Source organism: Musca vetustissima, unplaced genomic scaffold (genome assembly GCF_032173495.1).
Source record: "Musca vetustissima isolate MV318-11 ecotype Yass unplaced genomic scaffold, APGP_CSIRO_Mvet_v1 utg16626, whole genome shotgun sequence".
NCBI lineage: Eukaryota > Metazoa > Arthropoda > Insecta > Diptera > Muscidae > Musca > Musca vetustissima.
Window position 1 is genome coordinate 1 of NW_026885824.1, and position 15,633 is coordinate 15,633.

A 15,633-nucleotide genomic window follows, 5' to 3' on the forward strand; every position below is an offset into this window, starting at 1 on the left:
GTTGGGGTTTCCGATTGTGGACAACTAACCCGACCCCTCAACCCATTTTTTATAGTTCTTATGGGTGAACTAGCGGCACATATTAGCTCACAATTTCAACGGATAATGAAATTAGCTTCCCCAGGTGACACCGCGAGGAGTTCAGTGTCCACAATTGAGATGAAAGAGGGACCAAGATAAGCCTGGACTTCGCCATGTAAAAGCCAATCGGAGCCGTTGCTTGGTATCTATCATCCCCTACGTCACCTATTTATTTTTGCCAGTTTAGCAAAAAAATGGTTCGATTTGTATCGCTTGTGCCCTGGGCCCCTATTAACGACGCATGTTGGGGCTCTAATGTATTTACAAAATTGAGTATGTGGGGCACAACCGGCCTACTCCCCCGACCTGTCCTACATTTACTAGGCCTTATGGCTATACTCTCGCCCCTAAACTATTCTTTACTTACAAATAAGTTTTTTTTTGTTTTTTCCAGGGTCCCGTCATAGAAAATATATCCCAACGCTGTGGAGGATTTTTGAAATTTTTATCGCTGCGTGGTTGCAAATCTGTGGGCGATCAATCAATACAGTGAGTATCCAAATGTCCTTTTCGATATTGAAATGAATTTTTCTTTTACTAATTGATCGATTTTGTTTCTCCTGTCTTATTGTGCAGAACTTTAGCCGACTACTGCCACAACATAGAACAGTTGGATTTATCGGAATGCAATCGAATAACAGATATATCGACCGAATCGATAAGTCGCCATTGTTCAAAATTAGCCTCCCTTAATTTAGAATCATGTTCTAATATCACCGATAATAGTTTAAAATATATTTCGGATGGTTGTCCGGTAAGTAAAATTAAAAGAAAACTTCGATTTCGATGCAAAAATATATAAACTTTAAAGTACCTAAGGCTAGATTGTTATATTGGAACTCAGGATAGGGAAGGGGTAAATGTTCAAAACAAATTGGAAAAAACATATAACCCAAAGTAATTTTGCCCTCAGTTGGCAAGGGCTAAGAGAGGGAGAGAGAGAGAAAGAGATGGAGCTAATGAGGACATTGTAGCGTATGAATGATGAATATATTCATACGTCACCATGTCCCCTTTAGCTCTCTCTCTCTCTTTGGGTGCGTATGAATAACATTCCGAATTAATATTAATCATACGTCCAAATAAATAGCGATCAACATGATAGGATATATTGGATACAGGAGGACTAAACTTTTCCGGGAAATAAAAGTCGAATTTTTGGTTGTAATGTGCCAAGTCGGAACCGACCCGAAGCACTTGAGGCGTTGACAAAGAGGCCTTGTGAAACTTTTATAGATCAATATGCGGATTATACTGTGAGACAAAATCAGGGTCATGATCGAGGGGTCGGAAATTCCTATTGGCGAAACTCTATGAAAACTCTAGAAGGAAAAAAAATCGCCATAGGTCAATGTTCGGAAACATGTTTCATTATACTCGAAGATTATAACCTGTATATTTTCATTTGAAGCTATTGTATGTATTTTTTGGCGATAACATTTCTTCAGTAAAATCGAATGAGGGAGGAATTTTTTTTATAGAACATTTTGTCCTTCTAAACCGATTCCTTCCATCTCCTTTTTATCCTTAATTTATTGAACCGGTCTCCAATTATCATAAGATGCGATTTTTTAACCTAGCAATGTTCTACAAAAATGTTGCTCATTAGATTTTAGATGGGGTCCTCATAGACGACAAATCGATATTTTACAGATTTCTAAATTTTACCCGTGTCATATTACAAAACCGTTATATATGGGAGATTTTTCGCCCAATGAAAATACAAAATGTCAAATTACAGCCTATTCGGTTGAAAAAAAAAAACGTGCTCAATCTCCCCAAAATAGCGACATTTTTGAGTTACCGCTAAAGGAGGTCTACCCTGGAACTTGGGTCAAAGTAAATCATTTATGATAGGGAAATTTTCCATTCAATGAAAACCCAAAATACAATACGCAAGTTTTCCAAAATGCAAAAAAAAATCGAAGAAAAAAGAACCGGTTTTCGAAATTTTTGAACCGGATATTCTGCAGATAATAAAACCAATAATAGTCCGGATTCAATAAATTTTGCATTTTGATTTACTAGCTTTTTAATGATATTCACATGGGTATTAAAACCGGTTTTGTTATCTGAATATCCGGTTCAAAAATTTAGAAAACCGGTTCTTTTTTCTTCGATTTTTTTTTGCATTTTGCATTTCAATGAGATCCCAAAATACAGTACGCAAATTTCCCAAAATGCAAAAAAAACCGAAGAAAAAAGAACCGGTTTTCGAAATTTTTGAACCGGATATTCTGCAGATAATAAAACCAATAATAGTCCGATTCAATAAATTTTACATTTTGGTTTACTGGCTTTTTAATGATATTCACATGGGTGTTAAAACCGGTTTTGTTATCTGAATATCCGGTTCAAAAATTTTGAAAACCGGTTCTTTTTTCTTCGATTTTTTTTTGCATTTTGGGAAGTTTGGGTACTTTTTTTGGGTTCTCATTGGGGGGGAAATCTCCCTACTGAAAATTATTTATATGGACCCAAGTTTCGGGGTAGACCTCCTTTAGCGGTAACTCCAAAATGTCGCTATTTTGGTGAGATTGGGCACGTCTTTTCAACCGAATAGGCTGTAATTTGGCATTTTGTATTTTCATAGAGTGAAAAATCTCCCAACTAAAAATAAGCTATAGTGGTCTACTTTTTAGACTACCCCCATATAAAGGTACCTCTTAAATTGTGATATTTTAGAGACATTTTAGAGATATTTTCCCAACCAAATTGGCTGTAATATGGTATTTTGGGTTCTCATAGGGTAGCGAATATTTCTACCAAAAATTACCAATATTGCTTAATTTTTTAGGGTAGCTCCCATATAAATGTTCCTTAAAAATTTCGGTATATAAGGGAGCTTGAACATGTTTTACAACCGAATTGGCTGTAGTTTGGTATTATGAGTTTTCATTGGATAACAAATCTTCCTACCAAAAATTATCAATAACGGCCCATGATTAGGTATAGCCTCCATATATGGGTACATCCAAAATGTCGATATTTTGAAGAGCTTGAGTATTTTTCCATCCAAAATGGCTGTAAATTTATATTTTGGATTCTCGTTAGGTGGAGAATCTCCCTACCGAAAATTATGAATATGGTTCCAAGTTTCAGAGTAGACCCCTTGAACGGAATCTAGCAAAATCCGATATTTTGGGAAATTTGGGGAAGTTTTTCAACCGAATTGGCTGAAATTTGATATTTTGTGTTCTCTTTGGATAACAAATACCCCAACCAAAAATTATCAACATCGGTCCATTAACAGGTATGTCCGCCATATAGCGATACCTCTCAAATTTCGCTATTTCGGGGAACTTGAGCAAGTTTTCCAACCGAATTGACTGTAATTTGGTATTTTGGATTCTCATTGGGTAGAAAATCTTCCGACCAACATTTATCAATATAGGTCCCCTTTTTCATGTAGCACCAATTTTCGGTATTTGGGGGAGCTTGAGCGTATATATCAACCGAATTGGCTGTAATTTGGTATTTTGGGTTCTCTATGGGTAGCAAATGTTCCCACCAAAAATTATCAGTATTGGTTCACTTTTTAGGGTAGCCCCCATATAACGGTATCCGTAAATATTCGATATTTTAGGGAGCTTGAGTATGTTTTCCAACCGAATTGGCTGTAATTTGGTATTTTGGGCTCTCATTGGGTAGAAAATCTCCCGACCAAAAATTATCAATATTGGTCGACTTTTTCATGTAGTACCTATTTTCTGTATTAGGGGGAGCTTGAGCATATATACGAACCGAATTGGCTGTAATTTGGTATTTTGGGTTCTCTATGGGTAGCAAATGTTCCCACCAAAAATTATCAGTATTGGTTCATTTTTTAGGTTAGCCCCCATATAACGTTATCCGTAAATATTCGATATTTTAGGGAGCTTGAGCATGTTTTCGATCCGAATTGGCTGTCATTTGGTATTTTGGGTTCTCTTTGGGTAACAAATGTTCCCACCAAAAATTATCTGTATTGGTTCACTTTTTAGGGTAGCCCCCATATAACGGTATCCGTAAATATTCGATATTTTAGGGAGCTTGAGTATGTTTTCCAACCGAATTGGCTGTAATTTGGTATTTTGGGTTCTCTTTGCGTAGTAAATGTTCCCACCAAAAATTATCAGTATTGGTTCACTTTTTAGGGTAGCCCCCATATAACGTTATCCGTAAATATTCGATATTTTAGGGAGCTTGAGCATGTTTTCGGTCCGAATTGGCTGTAATTTTGTATTTTAGAACCCTATCGGGTAGCTAATTTTCCTACCAAAAATTATCAATATCGGTCGACTTTTTCAGGTAGTCTCCATATAACGCGGTACTCCCACATATTAGGTATTTTGGGGAGATTGGGTATGTTTTTCAACCAAATTAGTTGTAAATTTATATTTTGGATTCTCATTGGTGGGTAGTAAATGTTCTCACCAAAAATTCTCAATATTGGTTAACATTTACAGGTAGCACCCATATGACGGTAACTTTAATTTGGGGAGCTTGAGCATGTTTTCGATCCGAATTTGCTGTAATTTGGTATTTTCGGTTCTCTTTGGGTGGCAAATGTTCGTAACAAAAATTATTCATGTCAGTTCAATTTTTAGGTTCGATATTTTGGGGAGCTTGAGCATATTAAGTCCTTCTTGGGTAGCAAATAATTCCACCAAAAATTAGCAATATTGCGTCATTTTGAAGGTTTAGACCTGCATAAAGGTACCTTCAAAATTTTGCTATTTTGGGGAGCTTGAGTATGTTTTCCATCCAAAAAAGCTGTAGTTTAGTATTTTAGGCCCTTGTAGGTATTTATTTTAGTAAAAATAAAAATTGATGCATATTTTTAGGCGCTCCAAAAAATAATTAATGTGGTTTCTATTTTTAATTTTTTTCCAACATTTTTTGAGGAGTTAACAAAATCTAACAGAAGCCTATATTTCGGTCAATATTTCATAGTAGTTTCGTCTTTGCCTATTTTACCAATAGTTGTTTTTTTCATAAACACAGCAGTCCCTTAGCTTTCCCTATTGAATCCCAAAAATGTCAATGCGTATCTGTTCCCAATTCCACATGTCATATCAATGGCATTACAATAGATTTAAATTTTAATGTATTTGCCAACAGAAAACAAAAATTGTGATTAAGAAAATTGCCATTGATTTTTCTTCTTTTTTTAACGTTTTTCACACCATTTGCTTTTGTTGTTGATGTTCTCTTGCAATCTGCAACACGACGGCAGAGGGTTTAAAATTTCATTTTCATTTTATAAATGTAAAGTTTTGTTTGTTGTTGGTTTGTGATGGTGGGGTGATTGTTTTATGCCTCTTTTTCTCTATGATTATTATGTGGTGTTGCCAACCCCACAACAACAACAACAACAAACAACAGTTTTGTAATTTTCTTCTCTTCTTCTTCTTGCACTTTGTTATGTTTTTCGCAATATAAACAAACCTTGAATGGAAATACAAAAAAAAGGAAAATAAAAATATATACCCAAAAACAAGCCCCCTTTTTCTTGTTTCCATTCTGCTTCTTATTCCTCTCTTTCTCACTTTCCATTTATTTCAAAAAATTAGCAACAAATAAAAAAATTGCATTTCTTTTGGGGGGCCCTAAAAGAGCGGAAAATTTCCAATTTGTTTTCGTTTTGCCTTTTATTTTTGCATGTGTGAGATAATTACGATGTGTTTTACTCTTGTTTGCTCTCATTATTTAAATGTCTCAAGAGCATGAGTTTTTTTCGTTTTGTTTTTGGTTTTAATTTTATTCATTCATTTCTGTTTTTGTTGCTCATTTTCTTTTCACTACTTTTTTTTGGCCAAGTGTGCCATTTTTAACATTGTTTTGATGTCCTTATTTCACTGACATCTCCTCTTTCTCATTTCTCTTTTCATAATAAATACATACGTACATATATAGACGTACGTGTGTGTTTGAGTGTCTGTCTGTGTTGGCCTACTTTGGCCAAGTGCACTTCGCTATTTGTTTGTTGTTATAGTTCGTATCCTTTTATAAATGGCCCCTTTTACTGCTCTATAAATGAAAATAGAGAGAGATATATAGAGAGCGCCACACTTGTATACAAAACCTTACATGGTGTATATATCAGAGTGGGTGTGTGTGTGTATGTACGTAACGACGAGGTCAACATTTTACATAAAATAGGGAGAGTTGTATACAACAAAAATTGCAATAACCTTCCTTAAGCCTATTTATTTGCAACACCCCCAATCATAGGGATGCCCTCTCTCGCTCTCCCCCATTGATGTATCACACTCTCTCTGTTGGTATTTTTCTTTATAGGTCCCCATCAGGCAAACCCCAGCACGCGTGTTCTTTCGTAAAAGTAAATACATTCAATTGAAAGAACTGACACATACACACACCCATTGATAAATGTGTGAGAATGCAAATTTGTTATTCTCTGCCCGAGCCTGTCCACATCAGGCAAACCCAGGCACGCGTGCTCTTTGGCAAAAGTAAATACAATTAATTGAAACAACTGAACTGAACCATTGACACACACACACCTATTGACAAGTGTGTGAGAATGCAAATTTTTACTTCTCTGCCCAAGCCTGCTATAGGTCATGTTGTGTTCAGTCCACCCACCCACACACATTAACATAATATGTAATGCCCTTTACCTTTTCGTCTCTCAGCTTCGGGTTTTCTGTTGTTGTTGTGCAAAAATTCCCCAACAAAAATTATCATGTTTTGAACTTTGTATTTGTAATTTTATTTTCTTTCCATATAAAGGGGAGAGGGGGGAGAATAGATTCATTTTACATTGGCCCATTTTTAGTTGTTGTCGTTTTTTTTTTTTTTTTTTTTGGCTCTCTTCTACTTTGCCTCTCTGTGTTTGTAAACATAGCACTGTTGCTCAAGCCGTGGCAAGTGATTTTTTCCTTTGCATTTATTTATGTATGTGTGTGTATGATAATGGGGAGGGGGTATATTATGTTTCTTTTTTTTTATTCACCAATTAAATGAAAACACAAATGACTATGAGAAAGCCTCCAAGTCATCTCTGAATGATTATTAAAAAGAGAGTGAGAGTGAAGTGACCTTTCTCTTTCAGAGAAATCAGCTGTTTAATTTATCATCTACCCACATTATTTTGGGGGATTTCTTCTTGTCAATTGAAGAGCATTTTTATCAATGAAAATTTAAGGAGGCTGTTTGTTTAGAGGAAATTTTTTTACAGAAGAGGTCAGCACCTCTTATGGGTTTTATATATAGATTATAGAGAGAATCTGTATGAGACGTGGATTTTTTAAATAATTTTTTTTGGGGGTCTGTATGAGGCGTGGATAATCTTTTTGAGAATCTGTATGTGGCGTGGGTTTTTTACATATTTTTTTTTGGGGTCTACATAAGGCGTGGATTTTTGAATAATTTTTTGGGGGGGTCAGTATGAGGCGTGGATTTTTTAAATCGTTTTTTGGGGGTCTGTATGAGGCGTGGATTTTTTAAATAATTTTTTTGGGGGGTCTGTATGAGGCGTGGATTTTTTAAATATTTTTTTCGGGTTCCATAAAAGGCGGGGATTTTTTTTAATATTTTTTCGGGTTCCATAAAAGGCGGGGATTTTTTAAATATTTTTTTCGGGTTCCATAAAAGGCGGAGATTTTTTTAATATTTTTTCGGGTTCCATAAAAGGCGGGGATTTTTTAAATATTTTTTCGGTTTCCATAAAAGGCGGGGATTTTTTAAATAATTTTTTTGGGAGTCTGTATGAGGCGTGGATTTTTTAAATAATTTTTTTGGGAGTCTGTATGAGGCGTGGATTTTTTAAATAATTTTTTTGGGAGTCTGTATGAGGCGTGGATTTTTTAAATAATTTTTTTGGGAGTCTGTATGAGGCGTGGATTTTTTAAATAATTTTTTCATCGTTTTCTTCTTTGCAGAATCTACAAGAAATCAATATATCATGGTGTCATTTAATAACGGAAAATGGTGTCGAAGCTTTAGCCCGTGGTTGTAAGCATTTGCGTAAATTCTGCAGCAAAGGTTGTAAGCAGGTTAATGACAATGCCATAACGTGTTTGGCTAAATATTGTCCCAATCTAATGGTGCTCAATTTACACAGCTGTGAGGTAAGTATCGAAATTATTTTCATCACCACAATATTTTAATAAATGATCATCTCTCCTCACCTTCCAGACCATCACCGATTCATCGATACGACAAATCGCCAGCAATTGTCACAATCTACAAAAATTGTGCGTATCCAAATGTGCCGAACTGACCGATCTCTCACTGATGGCACTCTCACAAAATAATCCCTATTTGAATACCTTGGAGGTATCCGGTTGTCGTAATTTCACCGATTTAGGCTTTCAGGCATTGGGTAAAAATTGTAAATATCTGGAACGTATGGATTTGGAGGAGTGTAATCAGATAACTGATTTAACGCTGGCACACTTGGCCACCGGTTGTCCAAGTTTAGAAAAATTGGTAAGGGGTGAAGTATTTCTTCAGAATTGTATGTTTTAATTGTTGTTGTTTTTTGCTATTCTTTGCAGTTTCTATCGCATTGTGAACTGATAACCGATGATGGTATACGCCAACTGGCAGCTGGTAGCTGTGCTGCGGAAAGTTTATCCGTCCTCGAATTGGATAATTGTCCATTAATCACTGATCGTACATTAGAGCATTTAGTTTCTTGTCATAATTTACAAAGAATTGAGCTATTTGACTGCCAATTAATTACAAGAGCAGCAATACGCAAACTAAAGGTAACCACGAGAAAAAAATCAGGGATTAGGATAACTATTTGTGAAATAAAAGGCAACAAGCAGTCGAAAAAAATCATATCCCAAATTCATAAAAACATTCATGATCGTCTACCAAGAGTCGCCTATGAAAGACAACTTTCAGCGCGTCTATAAAGACTACCTTGAACTTTCAGCTCGTCTGCAAAGGCCTTTAAAAGGCGTGGATTTTTTAAATCATTTTTTTCGAGGTCTATATGAGGCGTGGATTTTTTAAATAATTGTTTTCGGGGTCTATATGAGGCGTGGATTTTTTAAATAATTGTTTTCGGGGTCTATAGAAGACGTGGTTTTTTTTAAATAATTTTTTTCGGGGTCTATAGAAGGCGTGGATTTTTTATATAATTTTTTTCGGGGTCTATAGAAGGCGTGGATTTTTTAAATAATTGTTTTCGGGATCTATATAAGGCGTGGATTTTTTAAATAATTGTTTTCGGGATCTATATAAGGCGTGGATTTTTTAAATAATTGTTTTCGGAGTCTATAGAAGGCGTGGATTTTTTAAATAATTGTTTTCGGGATCTATATAAGGCGTGGATTTTTTAAATAATTGTTTTCGGGATCTATATAAGGCGTGGATTTTTTAAATAATTGTTTTCGGGGTCTATAGAAGACGTGGTTTTTTTTTAAATAATTTTTTTCGGGGTCTATAGAAGGCGTGGATTTTTTAAATAATTTTTTTCGGTGTCTATAGAAGGCGTGGATTTTTTAAATATTTTTTTTCGGTGTCTATAGAAGGCGTGGATTTTTTAAATAATTTTTTTCGGTGTCTATAGAAGGCGTGGATTTTTTAAATAATTTTTTTCGGTGTCTATAGAAGGCGTGGATTTTTTAAATAATTTTTTTCGGTGTCTATAGAAGGCTTGGATTTTTTAAATAATTTTTTTCGGTGTCTATAGAAGGCTTGGATTTTTTAAATAATTGTTTTCGGGATCTATATAAGGCGTGGATTTTTTAAATAATTGTTTTCGGGATCTATATAAGGCGTGGATTTTTTAAATAATTGTTTTCGGGATCTATATAAGGCGTGGATTTTTTAAATAATTGTTTTCGGGATCTATATAAGGCGTGGATTTTTTAAATAATTGTTTTCGGGATCTATATAAGGCGTGGATTTTTTAAATAATTGTTTTCGGGATCTATATAAGGCGTGGATTTTTTAAATAATTGTTTTCGGAGTTTATAGAAGGCGTGGATTTTTTAAATAATTTTTTTTCGGGATCTATATAAGGCGTGGATTTTTTAAATAATTTTTTTCGGGGTCTGTAGAAGGCGTGGATTTTTTAAATAATTTTTTTCGGGGTCTGTAGAAGGCGTGGATTTTTTAAATAATTTTTTTCGGGGTCTGTAGAAGGCGTGGATTTTTTAAATAATTTTTTTCGGGGTCTATAGAAGGCGTGATTTTTTTAAATAATTTTTTCGGGGTCTATAGAAGGCGTGGATTTTTTAAATATTTTTTTTCGGTGTCTATAGAAGGCGTGGATTTTTTAAATAATTTTTTTCGGAGTCTATAGAAGGCGTGGATTTTTTAAATAATTTTTTTCGGAGTCTATAGAAGGCGTGGATTTTTTAAATAATTTTTTTCGGTGTCTATAGAAGGCGTGGATTTTTTAAATAATTTTTTTCGGTGTCTATAGAAGGCGTGGATTTTTTAAATAATTTTTTTCGGTGTCTATAGAAGGCGTGGATTTTTTAAATAATTTTTTTCGGTGTCTATAGAAGGCGTGGATTTTTTAAATAATTTTTTTTTTATAAGAACCAGCGTGGATTTTTTAAATAATTTTTTTATAATAACCAGGCGTGGATTTTTTAAATAATTTTTTTCGGTGTCTATAGAAGGCGTGGATTTTTTAAATAATTTTTTTCGGTGTCTATATAAGGCCTGGATTTTTTAAATAAATTTTTTCAAGGCCATATTTTGTAAGGCCTGGATTTTTTAAATAATTGTTTTTTTAAATAATTGTTTTCTATAGAAGGCGTGGATTTTTTAAATAATTTTTTTCGGAGTCTATAGAAGGCGTGGATTTTTTAAATAATTTTTTTCGGGATCTATATAAGGCGTGGATTTTTTAAATAATTGTTTTCGGGATCTATATAAGGCGTGGATTTTTTAAATAATTGTTTTCGGGATCTATATAAGGCGTGGATTTTTTAAATAATTGTTTTCGGGATTTTTCTATATAAGGCGTGGATTTTTTAAATAATTTTTTGTTTTCGGGATCTATATAAGGCGTGGATTTTTTAAATAATTGTTTTCGGAGTCTATAGAAGGCGTGGATTTTTTAAAGAAAATTTTTCACGCCTATAGAAGGCGTGGATTTTTTAAATAATTTATTTCGGAGATTTTTTAAATAATTTTTTTCGGGTCTATAGAAGGCGTGATTTTTTTAAATATATAAGGCGTGGATTTTTTAAATAATTTTTTTCAATATAAGGCGTGGATTTTTTTAAATAATTTTTTTCAAGGCCACTATAAGGCGTGGATTTTTTAAATAATTTTTTCAACCATCTATATAAGGCGTGGATTTTTTAAATAATTGTTTTCGGGATCTATATAAGGCGTGGATTTTTTAAATAATTGTTTTCGGGATCTATATAAGGCGTGGATTTTTTAAATAATTGTTTTCGGGATCTATATAAGGCGTGGATTTTTTAAATAATTGTTTTTTTAAATAATTGTTTTCGGGATCTATATAAGGCGTGGATTTTTTAAATAATTTTTTTCGGGATCTATATAAGGCGTGGATTTTTTAAATAATTGTTTTCGTGGATTTTTTAAATAATTGGGATCTATATAAGGCGTGGATTTTTTAAATAATTGTTTTCGGGATCTATATAAGGCGTGGATTTTTTAAATAATTGTTTTCGGGATCTATATAAGGCGTGGTTTTTTAAATAACTTTTTCGGGGTCTATAGACCCCGTAAAGACGCCTTCACCTCATCTAAAGGACTTCCTTCAAACTGTCTTCAGCTCGTCTATGATAGACTCCCTTCAGCTCGTCTATGATAGACTCCCTTCAGCTCGTCTATGATAGACTCCCTTCAGCTCGTCTATGATAGACTCCCTTCAACTCGTCTATGATAGACTCCCTTCAACTCGTCTATGATAGACTCCCTTCAACTCGTCTATGATAGACTCCCTTCAGCTCATCTAAAAGATTTCCTTCTAACTGTCTTCAGCTCGTCTATAAAGACTTCCTTCAGCTTATCTATACAGATACCATTCAGCACGGCTATAAAGACTCCCTTCAGCTATCCTATGAAAGACTCTCTACAGCTCGTCGATGAAGAATCCCTTTCAGCTCGTCTATATAGACTGCCTCCAACTCCTCCATAAAGACTGCCTCCAAATCCTCTATTAAGACTGCCTTCTATTAAGGTCTTCATCCTCTCCGTCTGCTGCAAATAGTCCTTGGCAGTCTGTATAGGTTTCTTTCTTTGGTTGTCTTAATTTCACAAACAGCCTCCCTTTTGTTGTTGTTTTTTATTTTTGTCATTTTAATTTTCCTTCTAATTATCTTCTCATCTTCTTCTTCTTCTTCTCCACACACAGCAACATTTACCAAATATAAAAGTTCATGCGTACTTTGCCCCAGTTACACCGCCACCAGTTACCACTGGACAACGACCACGTTATTGTCGATGCTGTGAGATTTTGTGAGATTCGGCCATTGGCTTTGCACGGAAGCTGCTGTGTAAAGGCCCCACGGACTGATGGTATATATTTTCGACAATTATCCTGATTATCTTGACGATATTGGTGGCATCGCTTTTGTTGGTACATGTCTTTGCGGCTATATATAAATTGAATATTTGAGTTTGGCAGGCAAATTGGCAATGGATGGATACTAATAAGGAAAACAACAACCACAACAACAACTTCTACAACCTCTACAACAACAAACATCAGTTGCAACAGTTGCAGCATCCAGATGGTAGTAAATTGAAAAGGATTTTTAGATTTTACTTTAGCAGCAGCAATATTATGTGTTTGTTTTCTTGATAATAATGACAACAAAAACAACAACAACAACATTAAAAATTATTCATTTATTTGTGTCGCTAAAAACAACAACAACAAAAAATAATAGCAATGAAATGTAAAATAGACGAAAATTTTCAAGATATGAAACGATAACCGAAATATTCGATATCCTAAGAAAAGATAACAACAACAACTAACCACAACCACCATATATAAAAAAAACTCCTCACCCTCTTCTCCCCTCCCCCCCAACAATTATGTAAACAAAAAATCAAAATACATACATATTTAAAAACTTTATGTTTTATTTTATTTTTTTTTTTTAATTTAAAAAAAATAACATAATGAAAAAAAAACCAAAACGTAAATGAAAAAAAAAAACAAAACAGCAATTTTTTATATACGATACCAGAAACAAAACTGAAAAAAAGAAATTAAAAAAAAAACAAATGTTTAACATTTATAAGATTTTTTTTAGTGATAACGAAAAAAAAACTGAAATTAAAATAACAAAATTATATAAATAATTTTTCTTTTAAGATTTTAATTTCAATACTGTCTTTTTTGTTTTTTGTTCTCCCCTCCTAGGCAAGCTGTAATAATTAATACCCCTTTGTGTTATATAATATTATTTTTTTATTTTATTGTATTTTTTTAAAATTTTATTGTATTTTTGCAACCACAACAACTATTACAAATTTAGTTGGATTCAAAAAACGAAAAATCTCTGTGGCGTTCTTTTTCTGTTTAATGTACGTTTCATATAAATATTTTTATTTTAATATTTTTTTATTTTTTCTTTGTAAAAAATTTAATTTTATTAATTAATAGTTTTTTATTTTTAAGTTTTTTTTTAATTATATTATTAACCCCCTTTATTCCTAACAACGAATTAGATTATTAAAAATATATATTTAATAATTTCATAACCCAAGAAAAAAAAAAACAAAAATAAAAACAAAAAATCACCCATTTTTTTTAATTGATGAAAACAAAGCAATAGAAAAACCATGTCCAGTCAAGTCCAAACACCTTAAATGAAAATGCACTTTTAAGAGTTTTTTGATAGTGATAATCCTTTATCCACTTTGTATCTTTTTGCCATCAATGAACTATCCCTAATAATACCCTATTAAATACCGCCCTCAGCTCCTAAAAACACCCATTGTTATACCCTTCACCAAACTGTCGTAGAGGGTATTATGTCTTTGTGCATATGTTTGTAACAGGCAAAAGGAAACGAGATAGACACATGGTTCCTTTTGAGAATATGCAGATTCACTTTCAGAGTCGATTTATGCATGTCCGTCCGTCCGTCTGTAGATGTTATATTGTAAACAAAGTACAGGTCACATTTATGATCCGAATTGGATGAAATTTGACACATCTCATTTATTTGGACCAAGGCCCAAAGTCCCTATACATCTTTCGATTTGCACGACATTTGGCATAACGTACTCAATTGCGTCTAGTGCGATGTGTGCTAAGTTTCGAGAAAATCGGTTTAGATTTAGATATAGCTCCCATACATATTTTTCTCCGATTTAATGTAAATTGTGCACAAAAGTTCCTTTATATCTTTTGTTCTGCCCGAAATTCGGCATAACGTACTCAATTGAGTCTAGAACAATGTGTGTTAAGTTTTTTGAAAATCGGTTCAAATTTAGATATAGGTCCCATATTTATTTTCGCCGATTCAATGTAAATAAAGCCCCTATATATCTTCCGATTTGCACGAAATTTGACATAGCTTACTGAATTGAGTCTAGAACGATGTGTGTTAAGTTTTTTGAAAATGGGTTCAGATTTAGATATAGCTCCCATATATATTTTCGTCCGATTTAATGTAAATGGCGTACCAAAGTCCCTATATATCTTCCGATTCGCTCGAAATTCGGCATTTTGTATTGAATTAAGTCTAGAATTATTTCTGTTAAGTTTCGTGAAAATCGGTTCTAATTTAGATATAGCTCCCATACATATTTTCGTCCGATTTAAGGTAAATTGAGTACCAAATGTACTCAATTGAGTCTAGAACGATGTGTGTTAAATTATTTGAAAATCGATTCAAATTTAGTTATAGCTCCCATATATTTTTTCGTCCGATTTAATGTAAATGATGCACCAAAGTCCCTATATCCCTTTCGATTTCCACGAAATTTGGCATGGCGTATTCAATTGTGTCTAGAATGATGTGTATTAAGTTTCGAGAAAATCGATTCAGATTTAGATATAGCTCCCATATACATTTTCGTCCGATTTAATGTAAACGATATATCATCCGATTCGCAAGAAATTTGGCATGGCGTACTGAATTAAGTCTAGAATTATGTGTGTTAAGTTTCGAGAAAATCGGTTCAGATTAAGATATAGCTCCCGTCCGATTTTATGTAAGTGGTGAACCAAAGTCCCTATACATCTTTCGATTTGCACGAAATTTGGCATAGCGTACTTAATTGAGTCTAGAACGATGTGCGTTAAATTTTAAGAAAATCGTTTCCGATTTAGATATAGTTCCCAAAAATATATATTTTCGTCCGATTTCATGTAAATGGTGCACCAATGTCCATATATACCTTTCGATTTGCACGAAACTTAGAATAGTCTACTGAATTGAGTCTAGAACGATATTTATGCAGTTTCAAGAAAATCGATTCCGATATAGTTCCCAAATATATATTTTCGTCTGATTTTAGGTAAATGGTACACCAAACGCCTTCAGCTTCAGAATTCCATCCCTCAGCTCGTCTATAAGAACTCGCTTCTTTAGCTTGTCTATTAAAGACACCTTGCTTCAGCTCGCAAAGATA

General features: G+C 33.7%; 1 protein-coding gene across 1 annotated transcript; it reads left to right on the forward strand.

The window, feature by feature from the left end:
- Positions 1–475: 475 nt before the first annotated feature.
- Positions 476–12,660, forward strand: LOC133333055 (F-box/LRR-repeat protein 20-like; the record flags this gene model as incomplete). The annotated part of the gene is made up of 6 exons (XM_061541389.1): positions 476–570; positions 658–835; positions 7,971–8,159; positions 8,227–8,520; positions 8,589–8,801; positions 12,392–12,660. Coding segments are annotated over 6 exons (1,077 nt in total), but the record flags the coding sequence as incomplete, so codon positions are not given.
- Between the last annotated feature and the right edge of the window lie 2,973 nt (positions 12,661–15,633).